The sequence below is a fragment of the Mustelus asterias genome, chromosome 17 (assembly GCF_964213995.1).
Source record: "Mustelus asterias chromosome 17, sMusAst1.hap1.1, whole genome shotgun sequence".
In the NCBI taxonomy this organism is placed as follows: Eukaryota; Metazoa; Chordata; class Chondrichthyes; order Carcharhiniformes; family Triakidae; genus Mustelus; species Mustelus asterias.
In genome coordinates this window covers 68,826,915-68,841,706 of record NC_135817.1, presented here as the reverse complement: position 1 = coordinate 68,841,706, position 14,792 = coordinate 68,826,915, and the positions used below count along the sequence as shown (strand labels likewise).

Here is a 14,792-nt window from a genome sequence, read left to right as displayed (position 1 = left end):
GAGCATGGCCTCAAAATAAGGGAAAGCAGATTTAGGACTGAGTTGAGGAGGAACTTCTTCACACAAAGGGTTGTGAATCTGTGGAATTCCCTGCCCAGTGAAGCAGTGAAGACTACCTCATTGAATGTTTTTAAGGCCAGGATAGATAGATTTTTGAACAGTAAAGGAATTAAGGGTTATGGTGAGCAGGCGGGTAAGTGGAGCTGAATCCACAAAAAGATCAGCCATGATCTTATTGAATGGCGGAGCAGGCTCGAGGGGCCAGATGGCCTACTCCTGCTCCTAGTTCTTAAAGATATATTTCTAATAAAAAAAGGGATAAAGGGAACAGGTGGATTTGAGACCAGGGAGAGATCAGCCATGATCTGAGTGAATGGCGGAGCAGGCTCGAAGGGCTGAATTTGCCTACTTCTGCTCCTAATTCCTATGTTCCTATAAGACGCAAGAGCAGAAGTAGATCATTCAGCCCATCGAGTCTGCTCTGCCATTCAATGAGATCATGACTCATCTGATGTGATAATCCTCACTTCCACTTTTCTGCCTTATTCCCATTTAACCTTGATTCACCTAAGAATCCCAGCTCCTATCTTTCCCTTGGGAAATCCTGAGGCAATTAAAAGCACCATGGACAGATCAAAACAGTCCTCGAGCTATTTTCCCTGCTCTTTGCACACAGGAAAATGGTCATTCCCTGGGATCAAAGGACAAAAAAAAATTCATCAAGTTCACGCTCAGATAAGAGGTTGAAACAAAAGTGTTAATTACAAAAGTACTCATTGAAGACAATGTTATCATTAAGCTAAAATCAAGCTATTTTGTACTACAGTACGTATTTTTAAAATATTTCACACTTTATTTGTAAGCGCTTAGTGGATCAAGAGGGTAATTGGCAGAGGAAAACAATTTTCTAAGTGCATTTTGATTGGTTCACCTTTCTTTCATTGGTGAGGAGTCATTTAAGATTATTTTCATAAATCCCGAGATGCTTCCCAGCAGTAATTTTCTAACTGCTTTTCTCTGCTCTGACTTGTACTTGAGCCAATTATAGAGGTATAATTTACAAATTTCAAGTCTCACATGTGCATTTGATCTGTGCTCCGTGCAAGAAGATAGATACAGGTAGTTAAACAGATTAAACAGAAAGACAGACAGAAGACAGACAGAAGACAGATGGAAAGTCAGACTAAGCAACCCAACCTGGAATGAATTCAGTCAAATATTCAAACCACTGGCGCATAGTGGAATCTCCAAAGAGATAAACATTTTTTCTACGAAGACAGTTTGTAATGCTTTCAGGAGTGTCAAAGTGGCGAATATTGCAGGTTGTTGATATCCACCGGTCCTGATAATAAAAGCCAGAGGGTGACACCATGGACTTTCCCCGGACACATTTTCCGAGATCTGCGGCTGAAAAATAAAGAGGAGAGTCAGGAATTGCAATGCACTGTAATATAGGCTATCGATACATTTTCACAGCCTGTTAATATACCAAATCTTCAACTTACCAGTCGTGAGTTTACATTTATCTTACCTGCCCGAGGTGAAGGTTCCACAGTAACATAACTTGAAGAACTGGGTAATATGGGTCTCTTGATATTGACTTCACTGAAAATGTAAAGATGTTGCACATTAAACCCGTTGAATCAATATAAAAACTGAACACATACAAGTGATAGCCCAATTCTGACTTTAAAACTAAAAGCCTATTCCTTAAGATAGATTAATATTTAAGTTAAACTTACTTTGATGGAAGATTTAATGGTTAGCTATCCTTATGGATCGCAGGCTACGGGTAGAGAGATGGATGAGAAATCTGGAATTATGAGATTCTGCAGACATTCAAAGCAGGAATGTCTTCGAAGTGTTTTAACAGATTTCTTGCATGATGGCCAGTCAGTCTGACAGGCAGTCTCCCTGTCAGGTGGGAATGCCCGCAGCATAAGGCCGCAGCCAACAATCAAAGGGCAGGTGGGGTAGGGAAGTTGCAAGAGAGGGATTACAGGGAGTGGGATTGGTTGTGATTGAGGTAGAGGGCGAGAACATGGCGATTAGGAGAGTTGAAGATTGTGAGGGGAAAATAATGGGGGGGGGGGGGGGGGGGGAGAGGGGGGGGGGGAGGGAGGTTGGAGTGGGTTCAACATGGATGTGAGTGTCTCAGGTGGTCCTGGAGAGGAAAGGAGGTATGCTTGTTGGGCCAGGGAGAAAAGATTCCTGCACCTCTCAGCCCACAAGCAATGCTGCAGAGGGCACTGACCTTCTGGAGTCCGCCTTGCCTGCCTCCTTGCCAGCCTTTGCAGCCTTTCCTTCCTCCAAACTTGCTCAATTACATGAAGCCTTCCACTTGATTGCTATCTAATAATTCTGCTCAAAAGTACAGGTGAATCAGAAGAAGACCAGATCAAATATGATGTATAGTCAATGCCCTTCAGACATTAAGAATTGGAACTTGGTCAAGCATGGTGGCACAGTGGTTAGCACTGCTGCCTCACAGTGCCAGGGACCCAGGTTCGATTCCTAGCTTGGTTCACTGTCTGTGTGGAGTTTGCACGTTCTCCCCTTGTCTGAGTGGGTTTCCTCCGGGTGCTCCGGTTTCCTCTCATTGTCTGAAAGACGTGTGGTTAAGTTTATTGACCCAAACAGGTGCCGGATTGTGGTGACTCAGGGAATTTCACTGCAGTGAACTTCATTGCAGTGTTTATGTAAGCCTTACTTGTGACACTAATAAATAAACTTTAAATGTTAACTATTGAAATCATTCCTTAATATAAGTTGCCACCTTAAGAAGAGGAGGCAAAAATGTAAATTGAAGTTTTATTCATATAAAGAGGTAAAAAAATGAATCATATAGCTAGTCTAAAGGCATTTATGATCCTAGAATATTCCATTTTCCCATCATAGTTGATTAACTGTCTTCACTATTTAACACAGTAAGAAAAGTTACTTAATTGAAGATGACAAACTTTATAATTCATGCATTATAAAGTTAGCATCACCAGAAGACAAAGAATATTATACAATTACCTATCATTTATCTTTTATTATTTGCCATTTTGGCTTGGAATAATATGTGATATGGAATAGTTAAAATATTCAATTTATTATTTTCTTGACTTTTAACGCTTTCTTCTTTCCCAGCTACCATTCCCTATCTGACTTTTATCAGATCTATGCTCCTACTAACATTGCACTTAGGACAATCCTTAGCAGTGTATGAGAGTGGACTCCACTAATATGCTATTCAATTTTCCAGCCTTCACTCTGAAGAAGCACCTGAAATATCTTAAACAAACGAGGACACCAAATCAATACACCAAAAGAACTTTAAAATTCTCACCCCGATTTCCATGACCTGCCCATCTCTGTAACCTCCTCCAACCAGTTTTACAGCCCTCTTGAGATATCTGCGCACTTCCAATTGCTTGCACATTCCCAATTTTAATTGCTCCACCATTGGCAACCATGTCTTTGACTACCTAAGCCCTCAGTTCTGGATTTCCCATTCCCCACCTCTGTGCCTCTCTCGCCACCTCCTTTAAAACCTACCTCCCTTTCTAAGCCTTCTGTCATCTGCCTGAATATTTACCATGTGGCCCAGTGACAAACTATGTTTGATAATGCCCCTGTGACGCACCTCGAAAAGTTTTTCTACATTACAGTCACTATATAAATTCAAGTCGTTGCTATTGTTAAACACTGTTACACACTGGGCGGTTTTGAATGTTCAAATACTTCACTGACATTCTGGTGTTGCGAAATCTGTTTCTGTACGTGTTTTTATTCCAAACTGGTTCAGTGTGTGAAATGAAAAGTCAAAACATGGGGCGGCACAGTGGTTGGCACTGTTGTCTCACAGCGCCATGGACCTGGGTTCGATTCCGGGCTTGGGTGATTGTCTGTGTGGAGTTTGCACGTATTCCATGTGTCTGCGCGGGTTTCCTCCGGGTGTTCCGGTTTCCTCCTACAATCCAAAGGTGTGCGGGTTGGGTGGATTGGCCATGCTAAATTGCCACTTAGTATCAGGGGGATTAGCAGGTTAATATGTGGGATTATGGGGATAGGGGCCGGGTGGGATTGTTGTCGGTGCAGGCTCGATGGGCCAAATGGCTTCCTTGTGCACTGAAGGGATTCTATGATTCTTCTATGATAATAAATAAAACAACAAGTGATGTACCTTTGGAAATAACGCTTCTCTTCTCCAACTAAGAGACCTTTCTCATATCCTCCTTTAGCATGGTTGATTCGCGCAGAGCAGGGAAGCTTCTTTGGTTTGTAACAGAACCAGGGCTCCCCAGTCCTGGGATCAGTAAAGTTACACAGCGGTTTAGTTTGTGGCAAATGAAGATTACACACAGTAGTCTCTGAAGTACCTTGATATTTGAAGGCACTTTTAAAATACACTCTCTCTGGTCGTTCCTTGCGTAGCCTTTCAAGTACTTGGATTCCTTCACTGGGATGAACCAGGGAAACAGACACTTCCACTTTCCCTGGCCAAGATAAATCAAAGTTTATGTAGTAAAATCCATTTTGGTTATCTATAACTGTTCCGGCTGAACCAGCTTTTAAATCTGGGCTGTGGATCCGGCCTTGGAGATAGTCACCCCCATATTGCTTTGGGCGTCCTTCAAAATCATTCATTTGCAGCATCACTTGTAGCTGATCTCCAACATAGAAAGTCTTTGTAGAATTTAAAATTACAAAGCGAACATGTGCTGGGTCGCTGCTTTTCAGAAAGGTCATGGCAGGGTCAGGTGGTTTTGGCCATTGGATCATTTTCATAAGGAACGTCCCCTCTGACCTTTCTTCGGGGGTGAAGCTGTGATTCTGGTAGCCACATTGCAACAGTTTGTGTGTCCACGGGAAGTTCCTTGTCTCCACTTCCTGCCTCATTGCAGAATAAAACTTTGGAGTTGGATAACTCCTCCATTTGGACTCTGTTCCATAAATTGAATATTTATCATACTATGAAAAGGAAGAACATTTTTAATGAGTATCTTTTCCATTGCCACCGTTACTTCCCAACACACATCCTTCCAAAAAGGAAGCAGGCAAGGATAGTTCAAATAACAAACTTCTTTAGAATTATTGCACCGTGATTAAAATCGGTAGAAAGTCTGGCTACGGACTCTCAGACGGACAGCTCAGTGAGCTTATCCAGTCAGTGCCTGAAGCTGACCAGACCAGGCAAGCTCCAGGTTTAATCGTAAGTATGTACACAGTTAGCCTCTGAACTGTTGAGTTAGTGAGGGAAGAAATGTCTGCCCCCACTCCTGATCATTATCCTACGAGTCCTCTTGGAACAGAATGAGTAGTAGAGCAGAGTTGAGCTTCACTATAATCCCTTCTAGAAGGCCAGTCAACTCACCGACACTCGCTGTCAAGGCTGACTAATTAAAAATAATTGGGCCAGAATTCTCCGGTCTCTGCCAGCAAGAATAGAGAATAGAGAATTTGACAGCCAATTCTCCAGTCACTGCAGCTGGGCCAGAGAATCCCAGCTGCAGGCAAGGTCAGAGAAATCCGGCCTTGGGCCAAGTACAAGAAAGCACCAGCTTCCCAAGAAACGATATTGCAGCAGGATTAGGTCTCATAACTCCATTCACAATGGATGTGTGGGTTAGGTGGATTGGCCATGCTAAATTGCCCCTGAGTGTAGGGGGGCTAGCTAGGGTAAGTGCGTGGGGTTACGTGGATAGGGCTGGGTGGGATTGTGCCGGTGCAGACTTGATGGGCCGAATGGCCTCCTTCTGCACTGTAGGAATCTATGATTCTATAATGTTGCGAGTTTTAGCTTGGTATCTGCCAGATGATCATCCTTGACAATGTGAAGCAATCTCAGTAAGTCATTTCGAATAGCAACAAATTAGTTATTTCCAGAATTGAAGACATATAAGCAGATTGAAGATTTGTGCTTTCAATCTCAATTCTTTAATACAGTGCCGATCGACCTTGCTGTGTATAGGAGAAAATATTTTCAGATGATGGCGCATCCCCCAACACCAAAGAAAAATGGCAATGCATCCCAGCTGATTACGACAGCTCTATAGCCATGCCGATTGGTCAATAGCTCTAGTCCCAACCATGCCACTGAGAGTGATAGCCACTGCTGCAGCACACTTGGTCCAAGTGCTGGAAACCCACATCTAAATGTGTGTGGGGGGGGGACTCCCATTGAGGAGGAGGGAAGGGATGGGAGTCATGTCGGGAAAGCCAAGGATGGAAGAGAGGGAGCATTTGGTCAAGGGGCATATCAGGAAGATGCCCACCCTCTCTTCCCACCTGAGATCCAAGTAGGGTAACCTGCTAGACTTGCCCCCTGTCCCTGATCTCCCCCCCACTGGCCCGAAAATTGAGCAGTCCTTATGCAGCCAAAGGGAGGTTGGGCCCTTGGCCTCACTCATCGCCTGGTCAGAGAGCACAAGCAGAGGTCTGGAACACAATGTTTACAATACAGTGAGACCAGCAGGAGCCAAACTGGAAGAAAACTCAGCCCTTGTTTAAAGAGGCAACAAGGATATTATAATCATTCTGATACTTTCCATTTTGACCTAATGAAAGCACAAACCATCATGTTTTGAAACAATACCACTTTGGAACCTTGGTGAATATGATTACTCTAAACATTTTGGTTACACCATTCTACTTACCTTGATGTTGCGCAAGTTTAGAATCAGCATTAGCACTGTCATCAGTAGCAGCAACGTGAAGAAGAACCGATGGATGTAGAATGGAATAACAGTTTCTTTCGTGGCTTGTTCATCCATACTGTAAGGTCACTGTGCACCAGTGCATACTCAATCTGTTTACCACGTCTGCCTTGGAAATCTGCAAAAGAAAATGTAATATTTAGAATTCAGTGGAACCTGAGAGTTCCCATACCGTATCATGAGGGAAACATCTACTATAACTTCGCACAAGTAAAACTGTAGTAGCAAACCAGAGGATTGGAAATGTGGCATCCACTTAACTAAATGGAGAAGGTGATCAGCTGGGTAACTATTGACAATCCTGTCTTATTTCAATTTCTAGTGGAATAGGGGCAGTGACAGTGTTTATTGCCCATCTCTAATTGTCCTTGAGAAGGTAATGGTGAGCTACCTTCTTGAAATGCTGCAGTCCATCCGTAGGTACACCCACAGTGCTGTTAGGGATTTTGACCCAGCGACAGTGAAGGAACAGCAATATAGTTTGAAGTCAGAATGGTGAATGGCTTGGAGGGGAACCTCCTGGAGGTGGTGTTACCCATGTTTCCTTGTCCTTCTGGTTGGTAGTGATCAAGAGTTTGGAAGGTGCTGTCAAAGGGGCCTTGGTGAGTTCCTGCAGTGCATTTTGTGCATGGTGCACACTGCTGCAACTGTGTGTGGCGGTGGAGGGCGAATGAATGTTTTGCTTGGGGTGCCAATCAATAGGCTGCTTTGTCCTGAATGCTGTTGAGTTTCTTGAGTGTTGTTGAAGCTGTCTTCATCCAGGCAAATTGAGAGTATTCCATCATATCCTGACTTGTGCTTTGGAGATGGTGGACAGCTTTGTGGAGTCAGGTGGTGAGTTACTGACCACAGGATTCCTAGCCTTTGACAAAGTAAGAAGATTAGAGAAGCTGCTGCTTCAGCTGATACTTATAGTTTACACAGATAGTTGAGTGTAAGAAAAGGATCATATAGGAGCCAGCAAGGGAGATATCGAAAACCGAGTGATGGGCAAAGTGCAAGCAATAAGGAGCAAACAGAAGGACGCCAGTCTACTAAAGATGAAAAGGTAGAACGGTGAAAGGAACAAGGTAATATGTTGTCATTGAAACAAGGTTGGACATACACAGTCGAATTGTTGGAAGTTAAATAGAGACCAACTGCAGTGCTAAGAACTCTGAAAAGTTAGATAAATAAAGGTGCTCTGGTCTCTACTAACTGAGAGATAACTAATAGCATTTGTATGGATCCACAGGGAACAATCAGATTTAACTAAGAAGGTGGAAATGTGTTCTCGACCTACACAAGGGAATTCTGAAGAGCAGGTTGCAGAGATGTTCAAAGATTGTGTGTGTGACGGGAAAGTGTACCGTGTTATTTAGAAAAAGAAGGAAAATCTGTCAAACTTTTGAGGGATACAGGCCCCCAATCAATCACTAATGTTATGGGATGGTACCATCTGCTGTCTAGAAGGGCTACTGCAGCAGAAAATGCCACTTAGTAAAATACTTACGGAATTTTAACCTATCCCACTTTGACACATGACAGGAGGATGATGCCAAACCTCAGTTGGCTGGGTCTATTTTTGAATAGGTCGTTCAGCAGAAGAAGGGGACAGAGAATGAGGCTGAACTGTTTTGTGGAATTTAGTGAAGTTATAGCAGAAGCATCCATAGAACCATAGAACCATTGAAAATTACAGCTCAGAAACAGGCCTTTTGGCCCTTCTTGTCTGTGCCGAACCATTTTATGCCCAGTCCCACTGACCTGCACTTGGACCATATCCCTCCACACCCCTCTCATCCATGAACCCGTCCAAGTTTTTCTTAAATGTTAAAAGTGACCCCGCATTTACCACTTTATCCGGCAGCTCATTCCACACTCCCACCACTCTCTGCGTGAAGAAGCCCCCCCTAATATTCCCTTTAAACTTTTCTCCTTTCACCCTTAACCCATGCCCTCTGGTTTTTTTCTCCCCTAGCCTCAGCGGAAAAAGCCTGCTTGCATTCACTCTATCTATACCCATCAAAATCTTATACACCTCTATCAAATCTCCCCTCAATCTTCTACGCTCCAGGGAATAAAGTCCCAACCTATTCAATCTCTCTCTGTAACTCAGCTTCTCAAGTCGCGGCAACATCCTTGTGAACCTTCTCTGCACTCTTTCAATCTTATTTACATCCTTCCTGTAACTAGGTGACCAAACCTGTACACAATACTCCAAATTCGGCCTCACCAATGCCTTATATAACCTTACCATAACACTCCAACTTTTATACTCGATACTCCGATTTATAAAGGCCAATGTACCAAAGGCACTCTTTACGACCCTATCCACCTGTGACGTCACTTTTAGGGAATTCTGTACCTGTATTCCCAGATCCCTCTGTTCAACTTCACTCTTCAGAGTCCTACCATTTACCCTGTACATTCTTCTTTGGTTTGTCCTTCCAAAGTGCAATATCTCACACTTGTCTGCGTTAAATTCCATTTGCCATTTTTCAGCCCATTTTTCTAGTTGGTCCAAATCCCTCTGCAAGCTTTGAAAACCTTCCTCACTGTCCACTACACCTCCAATCTTTGTATCATCAGCAAACTTGCTGATCCAATTTACCACATTATCATCCAGATCATTGATATAGATGACAAACAACAATGGACCCAACACCGATCCCTGCGGCACACCACTAGTCACAGGCCTCCACTCAGAGAAGCAATCCTCCACAACCACTCTCTGGCTTCTTCCATTGAGCCAGTGTCTTATCCAATTTAATACCTCCCCATGTATACCTAGCGACTGAACCTTCCTAACTAACCTCCCATGAGGGACCTTGTCAAAGGCCTTGCTGAAATCCAGGTAGACAACATCCACCGCCTTCCCTTCATCCACTTTCCTGGTAACCTCCTCTAATAGATTGGTCAAACATGACCTGCCACGCACAAAGCCATGTTGATTCTCCCTAATAAGTCCCTGTCTATCCAAATATTTGTAGATCCTATCCCTTATCACACCTTCCAATAACTTGCCCACCACCGACGTCAAACTTACTGGCCTATAATTTCCCGGATTTCTTTTGGAACCTTTTTTAAACAACGGAACAACATGAGCCACCCTCCAATCATCCGGCACCTCCCCCGTGAATACTGACATTTTAAATATGTCTGCAAGGGCCCCTGCAAGTTCAACACTAGCTTTCCTCAAGGTCCGTGGGAATACCCTGTCCGGTCCTGGGGATTTATCCACTCTGATTTGCCTCAAGACAGCGAGCACCTCCTCCCCTTTAATCTGTAAAGGTTCCATGGCCTCCCTACCAGTTTGCCCTATTTCCGTAGACTCCATGCCCGTTTCCTCAGTAAATACGGATGCAAAAAAACCATTTAGTATCTCCCCCATCTCTTTTGGTTCCATACACAGTCTACCACTCTGGTCTTCAAGAGGACCAATTTTATCCCTCACTATCCTTTTGCTCCTAACATACCTATAGAAGCTCTTTGGATTTTCCTTCACTCTGTCTGCCAAAGCAACCTCATGTCTTCTTTTAGCCCTCCTGATTTCCCTCTTAAGTAGCTTCTTGCACTTTTTATACTCCTCGAGCATCTGATCTGTTCCTTGCTGCCTGTACATTTCATACAACTCTCTCTTCCTCTTAATCAGTGTTACAATCTCCCTCGAGAACCAAGGTTCCTTATTCCTATTTACTTTGCCTTTAATCCTGACAGGAACATACAAACTCTGCACTCTCAAAATTTCTCCTTTGAAGGCCTCCCACTTTCCATTTACATCCTTACCAGAGAACAGCCTGTGCCAATCCACACTTCCCAGATCCCTTCTCATTTCATCAAATTTGGCCTTTTTCCAGTTCAGAACTTCAACCCGAGGACCAGATCTATCCTTATCCACAATCAGGTTGAAACTAATGGCATTATGATCACTGGATCCAAAGTGTTCCCTCACACTCACATCCATCACCTGCCCTAACTCATTTCCCAATAGAAGATCCAATATCGCATCCTCTCTAGTTGGCACCTCTATATACTGATGTAGAAAATTCTCCTGAACACATTTTACAAACTCTACCCCGTCTAAACCTTTAACAGTATGCGAGTCCCAATCTATATGTGGAAAATTAAAATCCCCTACTATCACAACTTTGTGTTTCTTGCAGTTGTCAGCTATCTCTCTGCTGATTTGCTCCTCCAATTCTCGCTGACTATTGGATGGTCTATAACAAGCCCATTAATGTGGTCATACCTTTCCTGTTTCTCAGCTCCACCCATAGGGCCTCTGTAGACAAGCTCCCTAATCTATTCTGCCTGAGTACCGCTGTAACATTTTCCCTGACCAACAATGCCACCCCCCCCACCTTTTATCCCTCTGCCTCTATCCCGCCTGAAACATTGGAACCCTGGAACATTGAGCTGCCAGTCCTGCCCCTCCTGTAGCCAAGTTTCACTAATGGCTATAATGTCATATTTCCACGTGTCTATCCACGCCTTCAGCTCATCTGCCTTCCCCACAATACTCCTGGCATTGAAATAGACACACCTCAAAAAATTATTTCCACCACACTCTACCCTTCCATTTGTGATTTTGCTTGAACTAACCTGTCTTTTTACCCCTGCTCCACTATCTGCTCTGGCACTCTGGTTCCCACCCCCCTGCAAATCTAGTTTAAACGCTCCCCAATAACACTAGCAAATCTCCCTGCAAGTATATTGGTCCCCTTGTAGTTTAGGTGTAACCCGTCTCTCTAGTACAGGTCCCACCTGCCCCAGAAGAGGTCCCACTGATCCAAGAATTGGAAACCCTGCCCCCTGCACCAGTTCCTCAGCCACGTGTTTATCCGCCCAAGCATCCTACTCCTGCCCTCACTGGCATGTGGCTCAGGTAGCAATCCTGAGATTACTACCCTCGGGGTCCTGCTTTTTAACTTCCTTCCAAGCTCTTTGTACTCACTCTTTAGGACCTCCTCGCTCTTCCTTCCCACGTCATTGGTACCGACATGTACCACGACATTTGGCTGATCACCTTCCCTCTTTAGAACAGAGACATCGCTGACCTTGGCACCTGGGAGGCAACAAACCATGCAGGAGTCTCTGTCCCGACCACAGAACCTCCGGTCCGTACCTCTGACCATCGAGTCCCCTATCACTACTGCTCTCCTCTTCTTCATCCCACCCTTTTGCGCTGTAGAACCAGACTCAGTATCAGAGTTCCGGCTGTCACAGCTTGTCCCAGGTAAAGCATCTGCCACAACAGTATCCAATTCAGTATACCTGTTGTGGAGGGGTATGGCCACAGGGGAACCCTGCTCTGCCTGTCCTTTCACACTGCCATTTCCTCTCCTTACAGTAACCCAATTTCCTGTGCTCTGCTGCTTAGGTGTAACTATCTCCCTAAAGCTACTGTCTATATACGTCTCATTCTCCCGAATTAGATGGAGGTCATCAAGCTCCTTCTCCAGTTCCCTAACACGCTTTGCTAGCAGCTGCAGCTGAATGCATCTTTTGCAGGTGCTGTTGTCAGGGATACCGGAGGTCTCCCTGATCTCCCACATCCTGCAAGAGGAGCATTCCAACATCTTGCCTGGCATATTTTATTTTGCTCTGGGGAAATACAGGAATAAACTTTCTGAAAAAGAAAAAATAACCTACTCTCGCCTCTGCCTGTTCTCGCCGAAGCCTGTTTTGAGCCAAAGCCCTTCAGCTCTCACTCTGTCCCCTGCTCACTCTGCTGCCCGCTAACGACGCTGCCCGCTCAAAGGTGCGGCCTACTTTTAAACCCTCCAAAACCTTCCCAGGCTGCTGCTGGGCCTATTTCCTGTTTTGAAAAAAACCTCCGATTTTTTTCACAAATTTAACTGAAAAATAAATAACTAAATTAGTGCACAAACAAGCTTCCTTACCCTCAGCCTGCTCCTGTGGAACTAGAATTAAAAATACAACTTATTCTGAAACTTGACAGCACACATTTCAGATTGTTATCCCCTTAATGTCAATGAGGAAACGGTGACTCATTCAAGACCCTGCAGATGGAAAGCAGACCATAGTCCACCAAGTAGCAATTCTGACTGGATATAGGAATGACATTTTAAGAGTGGCTCGTAAAATCCCATTGGATGAACATTTGGGAATTAAGAAAATTCAAGCTAAGGTACAAAATTAATTTCTATTGGCCTGGACTACATAAAGACATAGGGCGCAATCTTATCGGCCATGCTCCTGCTACAGCGAGGTCGGAGAATTTGGCAACCAGTCGATTCTCTATTCACCTCAACAGGATAGGAAAATCCCGCCTGTATGAACAGCCATAACATTGAGCCCATAGGTGAATTGTGTCAGACATGCCACACATGTTGAATATTAGGATAATCTCAAGCACTGATTAAACTTGCACCTTTAATCCCAATTCCTGCCTCTGAGGAACCCTTTAGCAAGGTCCTAATTGATTTCACAGGACCGTTTCCTGAGACTGAGGCCAAAACCTTCCTTCCTGCCCAAAGTGCAGCAAGTAGGGGATTTTCACAGTAACTTCATTGCAGTGTTAATGCAAGCCTACTTGTGACACTAATAAATAAACTTTAAACTTAGCTGTTTAAATTAGTGATGAATTACCTAGGAATAAAGCAATTCAGGAATGACATTAAATTATAAAATCCATGATTGGAGTGTAGAGTGAATGACTATCATGATCGGGATCGGGGAATTCCATCTTTGTTTAATATTAGGGATGCCCCTAATAAGGCAACAGGGTTCAGTCTTTTCAAGTAATCATAGTTTATTCAACTTCTCCTCATAGTCAACAGCCTATCGGACAGTGGGAAAGAGATATCAGCTTTTGCGACGCCACATGTATCATTGTAAAGTAATGCCCCTTGGTATGAAAAACAATTCAGAGACCAACAAACAAATGTGACTGAAGAACTGAGTAATTGATGACTTAGTGGTATTCAGCCCAACCTGGGAAGAACATTTACAACATGTGAAGGAACTAACTGACTGGCTACAGGTAGCTAATCTGGATATGAATTCAGCTAAAAGTGAATCTGCAAAGACAAAAATCACATATTTAAACCGCACTGTTGGACGTTATCACGTAGTCCCACATTATGCAGAAGTAAAAGCTATTGTGGATGTGATTACCCCCAAGGCTCACATGGGGAATCCCCGATTGACCTCCCAGTAGGACTCTCAGAATACGAGTTTCTGTGATAACAGGTGGAACTCATATCCCAAATCCTTTATAAGGCGGACTCCTGTGCGAGTCCAGTATTCTATCGTCCTGGATGGGACTTGTGTACATGTACCACTGGCTTATGGTTTAACGTTTGCTTTATAAACTAAAACACCGTTCCTTTCCAGTTGGCTTCCTGGGTTATTACAGTGGAGTTTGCAGTGCCTACAGAAAAATGGGAAGTTTTGTGATTTTTTGGCATATGTGCATTTTATCAAAGATTTGTACCAAATTCCAGCTGTATAGATGCTCCAATAACTAGTTTGCCAAACAAAAGCAAAAATTTTGAATGGATACAGGGGTATTAGACTGCATTTGACAGCCTGAAAGCGGTGCTGATTTCTACACCTTTTCTAACAGCACCTGATGAAACCAAACAGTTCAAAATGGTTGTTGATACCGGTGACATAAGTGTTGGTGCAGTTCTGCTTTAGGAAGGTGAAACGGGGCTTGAGAAACCAGTGGGGTATTTTTCACGCAAGTTGACTGTATATCAGAAGAAATATTCAACTGTTTAAAAAAAACAGACTTTAAGTTTGCTTCAGGGTCCGCAGTATTTTGAAGTGCATGTTGCAAGGAACTCTTCAGAGTATATCGTGGTATAGTGACACAGTGGTTAGCACTGCTGCCTCACGGCACCAGGGACCCAGGTTCGATTCTGGCCTCTGGTCACTATCTGTGTGGAGTTGGCATGTTCTCTCCGTGTCTGCATGTGTTTCCTCCGGGTGCTCCGGTTTCCTCCCACAGTCCAAAGATGTGCAGGTTAGGTTGATTGGCTATGCTAAATTGACCCCCATGTCAGAGGCTGAGCCGGGTAATATATATGGGAGATAGGGCCTGGGTGGGATTGTGGTTGTTGCAGACTCGATGGGCCG

At 43.9% G+C, this 14,792-nt stretch overlaps 1 protein-coding gene across 4 annotated transcripts in view; it reads right to left on the bottom strand.

Annotated features, from left to right (window-relative positions):
- Positions 1-14,792, bottom strand: part of LOC144506590 (NXPE family member 3-like) — a 74,269-nt gene that overhangs the window by 20,569 nt on the left and 38,908 nt on the right. For all 4 annotated transcript variants that reach the window (XM_078232916.1, XM_078232919.1, XM_078232918.1 and 1 more), the window contains 4 exons: positions 6,645-6,822; positions 4,172-4,959; positions 1,532-1,605; positions 1,198-1,407 (listed from right to left, as the gene is read on the bottom strand). In XM_078232916.1, coding sequence (XP_078089042.1) covers positions 1,198-1,407; positions 1,532-1,605; positions 4,172-4,959; positions 6,645-6,761 — 1,189 coding nt within the window. In that variant the 5' untranslated portion in view covers positions 6,762-6,822. The remainder of the gene's footprint in view (positions 1-1,197; positions 1,408-1,531; positions 1,606-4,171; positions 4,960-6,644; positions 6,823-14,792) is intronic.